We start from the raw sequence: 14,548 nt of genomic DNA on the forward strand, positions 1-14,548 counted from the left end.
TCTAGATAATACTTTTTTATATTCTACAAATATCTCTTCTGGACTTAGATGTATCTTCAGAAGCCTAATGGTCTCTTTTTTTTCTCTCTAGTATATTTCTAATGAAGGAAAACAGTACTTAATTTTTGGTCTATACTTTTCCTTTTCTTTCCTGAATATTTTCTTTCATGTCAGCAAACTTTTAGAATTGCAATTATTTTTTGTTGTTCTGAATGTTTTTACAGAGATAACTTTCTTTGCAGTTGTATTTTTTCCTTCTGACTTAATTATTTTATTTAGTCTCAATTATTTCTTCTCCGTGCAGTTTAATGGGTTCCTTTCCTCCAGCTGCTTTACCTTTCATGCTGGATTTGATAGAAACTTTTCCGTCATCAGGATTAATCCTTTTCTGTCCACTAAATGCATGAGTTTAAATTTTCGTTATCACGACATTTTCTCTAAGCTATTGATTTGTCATCCCTTCTTGTGGAATCCTAATAATTTAACTTCCTTGGATATGTTTTATCTGTATCAAAAGATTTTATTTGTTTCTGAAGTAAAAACTATCCAGGAAGTGGTCGTGTTAAATGCCCAGTTTGTTTTGAAGCATTTGATTGCTTATACTTTAGACTAAATTTTATGTCAAAATTCACTGTTCCTTTTCTTTCTTGAGATAGTTCTTTGTGAATCAGATTTAAATGCTGGATGTTGTTTGGCACTTGCTGCCTCCTTTTCCCCAAGTATGCTCCCGACTCCTTTCTTGATCTGGTAATTTTTCTTATGTTCTTGTCTGCCATATGAAAAGATAGATCTGTAAGATACAGCAGCTAACACATTTTGTAAAGATAAATGCACAGGCAAAGTTCCTAAGTGTTGATGAGTGGAAGTAAATGCTATCAGCTAGGGAAGCCTCTTGACATACTCTTCTTTTTCCAGACATGCATCTCTGAAGAAACTGGTGATACAAATATGTGTCTTTTCAGTATTGCAAATAAACTGTATATTTCTGATGTTAGTATTATTGCTGCATTTTCATTGTTTCCACATACAGGTCAGTAACCACAAAGGGTGCAAACTAGAATAGAATCCTGAAAATGTGATTCTATTAGGCGTTGTTACTTTTACTACTTCAGATCATGGCCTTGTCCTTCATTTTATGATATTAACCTTGATGAAGAAATATCTGTGCCAAATATTACACAGAAACATACTTAAGTGAGATGTAAAGTACACTAGTAATAAAACCTACCATAGACTGGAACAGTTATTTAGATCTGTTATTTTTTAAGTGTCTTCATGTATTCAGATCTTTGTCCCTCATAGGAAGTATCAGCTGATATCTTCAGGAACTGAGCAGTGGAACAATAAGTTGAAATAAATATATTTAAGTTCTTAAGATTTCCCAACAGTAGCAGTATGCAAAAGGTGTGATATTAGGAAGCATTACTGTGTTCATTACAGGAATTGATAATGAACCTAATTAAAAAAAAAAAAAAGATATAGATACTAGACAATTAACAAATAAATGACATTTAATCCACCTACAGCTTCCACATTTCATGGCTGTTTCACAAATTAACTTGAATCCCGTTGCTGTAGGGCTGAGGTGTTTTATCCGTGGTGGGCAGCTCAAGCCCTTGCAGCTGCTCGCTCACTCCCTGCAGTGGGATAAAAGGAGAACTCAACGGTAAAAGTGCAAGTGCTTTGAGATAAAGGCAGTTTAACAGAGAAAGCAAAGGCTGCATGCCAGGCAAAGCAAAATAAGGAACTCATTCCCTGCTTCCCCTCAGTAGATAGATTTTTCAACCCTTTCCAGAAAAGCAGAGTTCCATCCCAAGTACTGGTGGCAGGAGAAAACTTAACTCTGAATGTCCCCCTCCTTCCTTCTCCTCCCAGCTAGACTCTATCCCATCTCACAACCAGCACACCCACTTATGTTTCTTATGTTCTCCTTCTAATTTCAATTTCTTCTTCTGAAGACAAGGGTCTTCAACATAAAATTGCTCTTTCTTTTTAGCCTCTTGTTTTACAATACACTTACCATTATAAATTTGAAAAGTAAACTTTTGAGGAAAGTTTTATTAATAAAGCATGTATTTTTAAAGCAAGGCTTTTATGATGCTCCTGTCTGCATTGTTACGTAGAATTACTGCAACTCTTTTGTCATCCAGTCACGTGGTTTTGCTGTCCATTAAACTACTTCTTGACTGAATTCCAGGCTGGTTTGTTTTCTAGGCCTGAATTTGACATATTGTTTTGAGATGTCATGTGCTAACTGTTCTGACATTGTGTGTGGTCACAAAAAAATACCTCAGCAGAACCTTGTAGACAGGTTTTAATTTTCATTATTATGTGGAGCACTTCTTTCTCTTCTGCAAAGACAGTTGTGTTCAAGGATTGCAGGTCTCCTTATTCCAAAGTGTTACTGTTTTTTCTTTTAGAGATTATGTATAATAATACGATATAGCAGATTAAAGCTGAACCATTAATACAGTATTCATCTTCCTTGTAGAAGCCCAGGAAGAAAGCTGTGGAGAGCTCTAGTAACAGTGACAGTGATTCAGGCTCCTCCTCAGACACCTCGAGTGAAGGCATTAGTAGTAGTGACTCTGACGATTTAGAGGAGGATGAGGAGGAGGAGGACCAGAGTGCTGAAGAGAGTGAAGATGATGAATCTGATTCTGAAAATGAAGCACATCACAAAAACAAGAACAAGGTATGACACCTCACTCTACTCCTCACAGGCTGCTCACTGAAAGCTCTTTGTGAAGGAGTTGGCCTGATCACTTTTGTACTAGTGAGGAATTATTTAATGGCACATTAATGAATGCTGAGAACACTCTTTGGTTTAGCTTCAGGGCATTCTGGAGAATTTTTGTTCCTTTGTGTGTTATGTTGTTCTGTGTGGGTCAGGGGTTTAATAGTTGGCAGATTTATTTTGGTAATAATGTGGAAAATACGAAGAAATTAAGTGCTCTAAGTGCTGGCAACATATTGAAAATATATCTTTCTATGGATATTGCTTTGGCAGTTTTTTTTCCTTCCTAGTAGACTTTTTACTTTTAGTGAAAGCCAACAGAAGAACAAGATTGGAATCTTCGATACAAAAAATACAGTAAAAAAAATAATTAAAAAAAAACTACTGTAGTATTTACCTACTAAACTTTGTACTCTTGTTGAAATGCCTAAGCAATAAATATAGGGCAAGATTGATTTTTAAATTATTATTGTTACTCAGCCTTTGCCAATAATATTACAATTGTTTCATCGGGACTTACAATGCAATATTTTTTACATTAACTGATCTAATATAAACAGTCAAAAAATCAATATTTTGCAGGTGCTAGTGCATAGTGGTGTAACAGATGCAAAAAGTGATGGACAGAAACCACATGAAAAGTCCCAAGAAAAAAGAACACACCAGCAGATACCTCTTGTGTCTGATTCCCAGACTCACTCATCATTCCAGTCCCAGCATAAGCAGCCTCAGGTTTTGTCACAGCAGCTTCCATTTATTTTCCAAAGCTCTCAGGCAAAGGAGGAATCTGTGAACAAACACACAAGTGTAATACAGTCTACAGGATTGGTTCCCAATGTGAAACCTTTGTCTTTGGTACATCAAGCCAAAAAGGAAACCTATTTAAAACTCACAGTTCCTTCCCCTGATCTACTTAAAGCAGGGAATAAAAATACCTCTGAAGAATCTATCTCTTTGACCAGCGATGTAAAATCAAAACGGGTGAGTTAAAAATCACTTCTTTTTTTTATTTATTTGTAACCTATGCTTTGTGCCTGCTTAACAATATGCAACATTATGCTATCAAGCTTTTAAAAATACAGTGTTTTAAAATACACATATTTCTTTTCAAGCTAAGTTTTTTTTATTTTTTAGAATTAATATGGATTTCTGAATGGTGTACATTGACTAAATTATATGCTTAATACATATTCTGAACTGTGCTGGCTGGTGGTGGGTTTTTTTGTTTTTGTTTGTTTGTTTTGTGTTTTCTATCTTTTTAAAGAGCAGCAAGTATTATTCTTTAGTTTTAGATATGATTCACTGTACATTAAAAGTGCCCTGAATTGTTCCCTAACTATATCGGAGAAAATTGATCTAGTGTGTGTGCGTGTCCTAATGTGTACATGTTGTAATGCCAAACGCACCTTACTGTCACATAGTGCCAAACTTGAGCTTCATGCTGTCCATATTGTCCACCTGGAGTATAGTAAAACCTTTGACACAGTTTCCCACAGCATTCTTCTGGAGAAACCAGCTGCTCATGGCTTGGATGGTGGTATGTTTCCATGGGTAAAATCTGGATGGATGGATGGGCCCAGACAGTTGTTGTGAATGGAGTTCAGTCCATCCAGCTGGTCACCAGTGGTGTTTCTCTGGGTTCAGTGTTGGGACCACATCTCTTTAATACCTTTGTCAGTGATCTGGATGGGTGGATCAGGTGCGCCCTCAGTAAGTTTGCAGATGACACCAAGCTGGGTGGGAGTGTTGATCTGCTTGGGGGCAGGAAGGCTCTGCAGAGGGACCTTGATAAGCTGGATCAATGGCCTGAAACCAACTGTATGAGGTTCAGCAAGGCCAAGTGCTGGATCCTGCGCTTGGGTCACAACAACCTCATGCAACACTTAAGGCTTGAGGAAGAGTTGCTGGAAAGTGCCCAGCAAACAAGGACTGTGGTTGAATATGAGCCAGCATGTGTTCAGGTGGTCAAGAAGGCCAACAGCATCCTGTCTTGAATCAGAAATGGTGTGGCCATCAGGATCAGGGGCAGGGACCATCCCCCCGTGGCAAGGCACTGGTGAGGTCCCACCTCAAGAAAAACAGACCTTCTGGCTCTCTGCAGCTGCCTGAGAGGAGGCTGGAGCAAGGGGGTGTCAGACTTTTCCAAGGAACAAGCAATGGGACAAGAAGAACACCCTCAAGTTGTGCCAGGGGAGGTTTAGGTTGGAGCTGGGGAACAATTTTTCCCTGGAAAGGGTTGTCAGGGCCTGGCCCAGGCTGCCCAGGGCAGGGCTGGAGTCCCCATCATCTCTGGAGGGGTTTCAGAGCCCTGGAGATGTGGGGATGAGGGACATGGGGTGGGGGATGGCCCTGGCAGTGCTAAGTTAATGGTTGGACTGGGTGATCTCAAAGGTCTTTTCCAACCCAAATGGTTCTGTGGTTCTGTGCTCATCATACAGCAGAACTTGACAGCTCTGCTGAAAGCAGTTTGTGTACTGGTGGGAGTAATGAGCACAAAGCAAGCAAAGGGTTTTGTCAGGCATTTCCTAAGGGTAATGAGCAGCTAAAATAAATATCAAAATAAAAGTATTCATGGGTAGATTGTGTGGCCTGGATATACTGCCTGAGCTTCTCCCAGTTACACTCGGAATGATTATTTAGTATTTTCCATATTTATTATGTAAGCATGGCTTCGCTTTGTTTCAAGTGTTATAGCTTTAAGTCATAGTAATTAAAACTATCTATTTTAATAATTATTTTAAACAAAGTAGCTGAGAACTTTTTAAAAAATTGAATTTAATCTTGGATTGTGTTTGCTCTTCAAAGACAGAAGGATGTTCATGTACTGGTAGCTGCTCAAATAGTGTTGCCATTGCAATGAGTTTGATCTTCCTTTTTGCTAGCCAGGACTCTGTACTATTTTTATATGTGTCTTAACATTTCTGTAGCATAAAAAATTATTTTCAGATTCTCAGCTTTTGTTAGTGATTATGATTTTTTTGTAACTTCAGTTAGATTTTAACAGAGGTGAGAAGAGGATAGAAATATAGCATTTTAGAAATACATAAAATACTTTTACCAAGGCAAGTTTCATTATTAAAAACACACTTGCATTTTTGAGCCACTAGTGAATAAGTTTTACCTGAAAAAGTTTCAAGTGCTACTTTTTTAGAGCTAAAGAACTAACATATCACAATACTTCTGAGTAATACTTTTTCCCCATGTTTTGTTTGTTTTTTCTTTTCTTTTCATAAGGTTTTCTATGCCAAGAGACTTCTCTTGGGTTTCTGCTAGTATTATAACCATTAGTGTATTGTACTTGGCTTGTGGTCTAAAATGAACAAATGACTAAAGCTAGTTTTGTATTAACTCATGAGATTTATATGCTGAAATGAGTGGAAAAAAAAAATCCTACGGCAGTACATAGAAATAGTCTCTTTTTAAAAATTTCTTTTTTCAGGATGCATAATATCTTTACGAAGATCACTGTCTAGACCTTTGTAGCAAGTGAAAAAGCTTCCCTACATAATTTAGATCAGCTTCATCCTGAGTTCAGTTTGTCTCTTCCTACTTGATTTACAGTGAAAATCACAAGAGACTTATCTAACTTGTAGTTACTCATCTCTTCTGTTAGCTAGCACCTAATTTTAACCTACTAAAAATAAAAATAGCTTAGCAGATACTTAAGGATTCATTTAGTTCTCCTGCCTGAATACTAGAAAATAAAATTAAAAAAAAAAATTAAAAATCCACATTTTATTCCTTTGTCTTCTTATTTCTTCAGGAACAATATAAACAGACATTCCCAGCAGCACAGCTAAAGAAACAGGAATCATCTAGGAACCTGAAGAAGGTTATTGCAGCTTTGTCAAGCCCCAAACCAACATCTAGTTCACCAGCTCATCAAAAACTCACACCCTTGGAAAACAACCATTCTAATCCATTCCTGACAAATGCACTTTTAGGTAATCACCAACCCAATGGAGTTATTCAGAGCGTCATCCAGGAGGCTCCTCTTGCACTTACTACGAAACTGAAATCCCAGACCAAGATCAATGAAAGTGTAGCCATTTCTAGTAGTGCCCCCTTTTCTTTGCCAGTAAACTTGAGTGCATGTGGGAAAAAACCAACTGGTAACCGGACGCCTGTTATGCCCTCTACCTCTCCTGTGTTACCTGGTTCAGGAAAGGATAAAACAGTCAGCAATAATGCAGTAAATGCAGTAAAAACACAACACCGCCTTCATTCTGCAAAACTGGTGGTGGAGCAGTTCAGAGGGGTAGACTCAGATGCCCCCAGCAGTAAGGACTCTGACGACTCAAATGATGAGGATGACGACGATGAAGATGAAGATGAGGACGATGAAGATGATGATTCTGATGATAGCCAATCAGGTGGTTTAACCTTTTTAATAGGAAAAGTGGAAACTTTATTTTTTGAGTGTTGAAATCATGCATTTCTCACCATATTTTAAAATAGGGGTAGGACATTTTAGAGCAGCGTGGTCCACACAGTGTCATGCAGATATCCCTGGAAGTAGCACACGTCTCTTAGTCCCTCACTCTGTCTATCCAAAATTGTGTTTTGAGTATTCTTATACTTGGTCATATGGCAAGTAATGCTTTCAGCTGTCCTGGTAAGATGGCTCCTCAGCTTTCTGGAAAGGCTGCCCGATCCATCACCCCGCCTGCAGCTCATTACAGTGCTTGTGTGGAAGGGGTTCCCAGGAGAGGGGTGGAGAGAAGAGGCTGGTTGATGGTTAATTGTTCTGGCAGGCAGAGTCCATCTGTAGAGCAGGCTTCCCCAGCCAGAGAGGAACTAAACAAAGGCCTTCAAGTGGTCAAAAGCTGAAAGAAAAGCATGTTTCTAGGCTTCATTCATGAGCACGGTGATCAATGGGCAAGACTGGAGAAAAGTACCAGGACAGTTGTAAAGACTACAGTTCCTTATGCTGTCCACCTTTACTCTGTCTCTAGTTCTTCTTTGCCCAGATGGCCACACTTCCAGTTTTGACATCTCTCAGCCTGTACCCAATTCCATCATTTCCTTCCTCTTCATGCTAGATTTCACAGCTTGTGAAGTGCCCTTCCCATGGCTCACAGGTGACAGCTGAGCTGTAACACATTCTAGGGCATACAGTCTCCTAAAGTACTGCAGCTTCTATCTCCCATCTCCTCATGGAAAAAAAGGAATTACATCAGACACAAAAGTGCATTATCATACAAAATTAATTTATGCCATCATATGTCAAGTAATTGTAAAGTTTATATGGTAAATTATAGTCTGTCTGTAGTCAAGAGATTTTTGTAAAAACACTGAAGTCAGAAAAGCTTCTTATTCAATAAGAGAAAAGACTTTACAAGTGTTATAACTTAAATATGTTTGTTGTTGCTTATCGAGTCATAATGTGGTCATAATATGCCTTTTGCCACTCTTTTTTTTAAACAGACTCTGACAGTAATTCTGAGTCTGATACAGAAGAGTCTGAGGATGAAGATGATGAGGATGATAAAGATCAAGATGAATCGGATACAGACACTGAGGGGGAAAAAACGCCACTGAAACTGAGTAAAACTTCATCCTCTGTGAAGAGCTCTTCCATTGGCCATGCTGTTCATTCCACCCCACTTAATCTCCAAGTAGCAAAGACCCCAGGCTCTGCGCCAGCTGCCTTATGTCCCGAGTCCCAGGCTGCAGCTTTCCTCGGGACAGCACCATCAGCTCTTACACCAAGTACACACTGTGGTATCTGAATGTCTTTTGTTATGGTATAATGTAACATCTAAGTGCCATGTCTTGTGAATGTAGTTTAGACACTGGTTATCAAGTGATATCTTGACACAAGAAAGACATTTTCTACAGTAAGAGCAATCGTTTGCTGGTACAACCTCCCCAGGAATGTGGTAGAGTTTACTGGAGATTTTCAAGCTGTAAGTGCACAGACTCAGCTAGGCTTCCTTTCCCATGGAAAGTTTGGCCTGATGATCTTTTGAGGTCCCTTCCAGCCTGGATTATTCTGCAATTCTGTTATCTTTTCACAAGTGTTTGCAACACATGACAATCTATCACCAGAATTACAAGTTCTCAAGGCTTGAACGTTACGCTTAGATTAGGACATTTTGGTTCATGTAATTTTTTGAGAGAGAAGGTAGGGTGAAATAGCCAGAGTTGGTACTTATTACATTAAAATTCTTAATTATTTAGTTTTTTTGTTATTTACAATTTTCTTCTAAACAGTTATTTCTAATTTATATGCATTATAGATTGCATTCTGAATTTTCTATTTCTGCCTCTTCCTCAACAAAACAAATTACTGTATCTAGTTTAAATATAACTTTGCTGAATATTCTTTCAAAATTCTCAGTAGAATTTATGGATTACATGCAAGAAATAATTTTTTAAAGGTTAATCAAAAGCTTACCTAACATTTGCCTTACATAGTGTTTATAATCATTTATTTGGTGACTGATTTGTAAGTTTAACAAGTAGGACTGCTACAGAATGTATTTTTGAAAGTTGTGCTTCTCAATATGCATGGCAACAATTACATGAAATTGCATATTTACTACTTTGAATTAGAAGCCTGATACTTAGCTAAAATGCAAGTAAGTAGATTTGAAGTGGGGACATACACTCATAGATTAGTTTTTATATTTGGATTCAATGGAATAGGAATTTCATTCTGTGTCACGAAGGGCATTAACTCTGAAGCAGCGTGACATGATCTCCTTCATATTTTCCCAGAAATAGGCCCATTAATTGCACAGCTTGTAAAAGATTTCCCATGCATTAGGAGTAATCCAAATAATTAAAATGCAAAGGGTTTTTTTTCCCTCAGGAATCTGTGTTGATTTATGATGCCTTGAAAAAGCTGATAGTGAATTTTTGTGTGTTTACAGAGGTGAGAGATAGAATATATTAATTTTGTGTCCTTCCTTCAGGGGTGCTACTTTTCTTAAAAAGAATCACTGCATTACTCACTTTTTCCATTTATTTGTGTCTGCACGGTCAGTCTTTCTTCATTGTGACTGTTAGAGTCATGTCACAGGCAGTCATGTTAATTTAAGACTGCACCCACTGCCATCCAAGCATGGGCAGTTCTTTGGTGCCTTCTGTAGAAGACTCTTGGCACTTGCTTCCAGATGGGGCAGACACCTCTGCTGGAAACCTGTGCTGCTGCAGCACGTGGTGCTCCTGGGTGTAAGGGTTTGGGACGGGTTTCAGACTGATAATGATACTCTCTCCTGTCCATTTCCAAGCAAGATGTGACATATTCTCTACACAAGATGAGAAATGCTTTTTCCAAACGTTTGCCTGTGTGTTCATGTCCCACAGATCTCCCAAAGAGGCCTGGGAAAAGTATCAACCTTTGGCACTCCGTAAAGCCCCATATTTGGCAGTTGTCTCTCTCATATTACTGACACAGTCTCTTGACTAGCACCAAACACATCTGAACTTTGAAAAACAGGAATAGTCCTGAACAAAATCTGTTTTGCAGTTGACTATATGCAGAACTCCTTGAAGTCTGAACCTATTATAATGTATAGATTTTAAATTAAATGGTGTTTTCATTTTTAACTCCTGTATTGAAAAAGTTAAATATGGTCTGATATGGAAAAGCAGGTGTGTAAGGAATTATCGTAGCACTATGTGAGGGAGCCAGAGAAGGCAAGTTGTTTCCATTTTGTAAATTTCTTAGCTGTTAATCAGAAATTCTGTTTTAGGTATTTCAAAAAGACGAAGAGTAGCAGATGAACAGGAGCTGCGTGTTCCTCTTGAATACGGGTAGGTTGTGTGGACTTGATATTTCTTAAAGGGAGGTAATACCTTCAAAAGTCAGTTGGCAAAGAATTGACAGTTTAACAATGTTTGAGCCTGCGTAATAAAGAAAGGGCTTCAGTGACTTAGATTTCCAGCTAAGGGTGACTGTGGATTTCTTTAAAAGTGTCATCATATTTAATGTGTAAATTTTTTTGCATCAAATTTGCTCTTTTGCAAACATGACCTGTCCTTTGCCATTGGAAATTAATCCTGATGATTGCATCTGAGCCAGTGTAGACTCCAAATAACTCCTTAGAACTATATTCTAAGCTGTTCAAAATCTAGTAATATGTAAATAGCTTGATATAAATAAAAGCATATATAGTCAGAATTTGAACTGTCTGCATAGTATCAGCTTCTGTTTTGTCTGTTTATTTTGTGGTACTCTGGTCACACTTTACATGTGTGTCTTTTTACTTTTGTGTAAAGATCTTAAATGGGCATTAATTACTTGTTTTAAAAAGTGTATTGTTGTATACAACCATTTCCTGTTACTCTAGGTGGCAAAGAGAAACACGAATAAGAAACTTTGGTGGTCGTCTTCAGGGAGAAGTAGCATATTATGCACCTTGTGGGAAGAAGCTGAGACAGTATCCTGAAGTAGTAAAGGTACATTCCTTTTTTTACAGTTTTGGTGTTCTAATGCTTCTAAGCATGCTTGCAATTTTAAAAAATGCCATTTTTTCCCTCCAATAAAGTTACGTATTTCAAAATATCCTGTGATGTGAGGCATAATGCATCGCAGTCTGTTACTGATTTGATAGCCTATAAATGCGTATCCCTTTGATAGAATATGCAAAACATTACACTCCCAAAGTTAGCTGTGCATCAAAGCTGGGTTGTAATTATTTACAAGCTGAAGTGGAAAAATGTGTGATTTTTGCAGTATCTCAGCAGAAATGGAATAATGGATATCTCAAGGGACAATTTCAGCTTCAGTGCAAAAATAGGAGTGGGTGACTTCTATGAAGCCAGAGATGGACCGCAGGTATCCACTTTTTAAAAAGTAAAGTCTTTGATCCAAGGAACATTAACTTGAAATTAGGTGAAGTAATTTTTACTGCACTCTGAAGCATTGCGTGTTTTTAGCTAATTCTTACTAAAAATTGTGCGTATTTCTTAATAGTAGTTATGTTGAGATTCTGAGAACTTGATCCTGGGCTGTGTTGAAAACTGCTCCTCTCAGTGGTTTCATTAGGAGGCTGCAGGAGTTTGCCATGCCTTATGATCAGCTCTGTCTGGATGTGTCCAGTGCCGAAGAACTCTGAGCTACTAGATCTCAGTTAATGCTCAGATATTTCTGACTAAAACTCTTTCTTCCTTTACTGTGTAAGCTTAATGATCATAGTAGTGATCGATATGTAAGCATTGACTCACACTCTATTTGTGTATAATGTTTGTAATATATATATAAAAAAATGTTTAAACACAGGTGTTTCCTGTATTGAGCATACTGTCTGATCTTCCTGAAGCATGAGATTTTTGTGGGAAGGAATGCTGAGTTTTACCAATTATGTTTTATGGCCGCAGAACTCTTAGACTTCATATATGTAAACCACACAAGGATAAGTAGAATTAGAATTTTAAGGAAATTAATACTGTGTGCCATGCTGTGTTATTGTGCTTTGGTCATGTCACCATTTCTTCAGGATATGCATGGAAGTTTTTGGACATTTGTTGGTGAACGTACTCAATTCTGTAAAAGACAAACATCCTGAACGTGTTACTTCAGGAATGTGGACAGACATCATGCTCTGAGTAATCCTGAATTCAGGCTCTAATTAAGCCTTATGTCCTTGCCATACCCTGTAGAAACACATAATGTTTACACAGTATAAATTTGAAAGCAATAAGGACTTAAGTTCATACTAAGCACATACTTCAAGGTGGTGGTCCCCATTCCTGGCTTACTGGGTAAAACATTGCTAAACCCTCTTTATGTTTGGCCTTTGTAAAACATTTCCAAGTTCATGTAGTTTAGAATTTCATTGTATACCTAAAAGGCTTGACTGAAATATTTCCTTACACTGTGAGCATGACATAATGTCAGGATATGTGCCCTCTTTTTACCTTGTTACCTTTTTTATGTTGGTTGCCTATATTACTTCGTTAGTCTTGTCCCCTTTTCTAGGTATATCTTTCTTCTCCCTGTAATTTGTGAGGAGATTTGATGATTTTGCTCTTCAGAATAAAGGCATCAGGGGGAGCAGGTTTCCATAGGCAAGAATGGCAATATCAATGCTAAATTGCTGTACATATCACTGTAATTTCTGCTTGTGTAATTTGTGGTAGATTCTATGGAAACCTGGTTAGACAAAAGAAAAGTTTCTACTTGTAAAATAATTTTTTTAAAATAGGGTCTGAGGACAAGGGCAGCTGTTTCAGATGTACTAAAATGTATTTACATCTTTGAATTAGAAGATTATATTGCAAACAGTTAAGCTTCACTCAGGCTGATAAAATGCAGTTGGTAATACTATCACTATGTGATACTGATACTTCATTAAGAGAATTTGCATTTTGCTGAAAATTTTACTGAATTATCCAGCTTCAAAACAATGTGTGGTAAGCATATCTTCTTGGATGTGAAGAGGTAATTTCAGCAATTTTATTTCTGGTTTTGCTATAATTTTTATTATTCTTTCATGGTTACTCTTCCCTTGTCTTCATATGTTTCTGTCATCTTTTGACCTACAGCAAGCCACAAACACATGGATTAGGTGCTTCTGGAAGTGTCCATGTTTCCTGGTGCACTGCAACCGCATACTGCAAGCCGTTCAAGGCAGCAGTTAACAGCTGTAACTGAGAAGTGTATCTGGAAGAGTTGGGCTGTGAAATTCAGGGTTAGAGGAATGTTTGAAATCAGGCAAATGTGGAGGCTTTAAACTGCTGTGGTTTAGAAAGATTAGTGTGAATGTGGCCTGGGGTGATGGAGAGGGCACAGGTCCTTATGAGTGAGACTTAGCTGTGCCCTAGGATTGCATCTGGGTGGATTTGATTAACATACAACAGCAAGAGTATCCATCACAGAAAGGTTCAGGTTGGAAGGGAGGTCACCTGCTCAGGAAGGGTCACGTAGAGCCAGTTACTCAGGACTGTGTCCAGACAACTGTTGAAAACTCCAACCTCCCTGCAACTTAGAGAAGCTTGTTGCAACTAAAATATCCTTTGGCAGGACAATAAACAGTCTTTCCCACATTCTTTGAAATACCAGCTCCTTTTGCTTATTGAACTTTCTACTAGATGCATGTGATGGACTCTAGTTTCTCCTTTGTGGAGGCATTAGGAAAATGTGATATACATCTGTGCTCTCTCTGGCACTAACAGTCTTGTAGGCCTCTATCTTTCCTGCATATTTTTTATCATAAGTATCATTAGCCATAGAAAATATAAATACAGAGCAAGAGCAATCTCTGCAGGATCTAAGGTACTTCTTGAACTATGGTGCTGCTTCTCGTTTTCTCTGAAATCTGTTTTGCCTCTTGTGTTTGTGGGTTAGGGGTTTTTTTGGGTTTTTTTTCCCCTCCTCTGGCACTTGCAGCTTATGGATAAGAGATAAGAGTTCTTAGGTTGGTAGTATACTAAATCTGGACACCATGGCTCAACAAATGAACCTGTGATAAATCATAAGTCAAGTACTAGAAAGTGTAATGGAAGTGTATGCCTATGCAGTACACTTAATAATGGAAAATTAATTAACTTCTGTTGAAATGGCAGAAGTAATTGCCATTAGCTGCCAAACTGCAGAAGTTTTGGGTTTAAAACCTCCTAGTGATGTTGCATTGTATACATTGTGATATGGCCCTGATTCTCAACAGCTTGTTGTTAGGAACATAGCTAATAACAAAGCCTGTTGGAATGTCTGTAAAGTGTGTGAGATGTGCTCGTGAGATAGTCTCATGTGAGTGTGATTTGTACTGCAACAAAAAGGTATCTTTGCAGATTCTAATAGCATCCTTGAAACCAGAATGTTCTGTTACCAAAATGCCATTTCTTTTGACAAATCTTACA

The 14,548-nt window shown here is 38.0% G+C and overlaps 1 protein-coding gene across 1 annotated transcript in view; it reads left to right on the forward strand.

Moving 5' to 3' along the window:
- BAZ2B (bromodomain adjacent to zinc finger domain 2B) overlaps positions 1 to 14,548 on the forward strand; it is a 112,241-nt gene that overhangs the window by 64,953 nt on the left and 32,740 nt on the right. Inside the window, exons 6-12 of the mRNA XM_030454542.1 lie at positions 2,492 to 2,695; positions 3,320 to 3,718; positions 6,501 to 7,110; positions 8,165 to 8,461; positions 10,441 to 10,501; positions 11,038 to 11,146; positions 11,424 to 11,525. Of these exons, the coding sequence (XP_030310402.1) occupies positions 2,492 to 2,695; positions 3,320 to 3,718; positions 6,501 to 7,110; positions 8,165 to 8,461; positions 10,441 to 10,501; positions 11,038 to 11,146; positions 11,424 to 11,525 (1,782 nt within the window). The remainder of the gene's footprint in view (positions 1 to 2,491; positions 2,696 to 3,319; positions 3,719 to 6,500; positions 7,111 to 8,164; positions 8,462 to 10,440; positions 10,502 to 11,037; positions 11,147 to 11,423; positions 11,526 to 14,548) is intronic.

Source organism: Calypte anna, chromosome 7 (assembly GCF_003957555.1).
Source record: "Calypte anna isolate BGI_N300 chromosome 7, bCalAnn1_v1.p, whole genome shotgun sequence".
Lineage (NCBI taxonomy): Eukaryota > Metazoa > Chordata > Aves > Apodiformes > Trochilidae > Calypte > Calypte anna.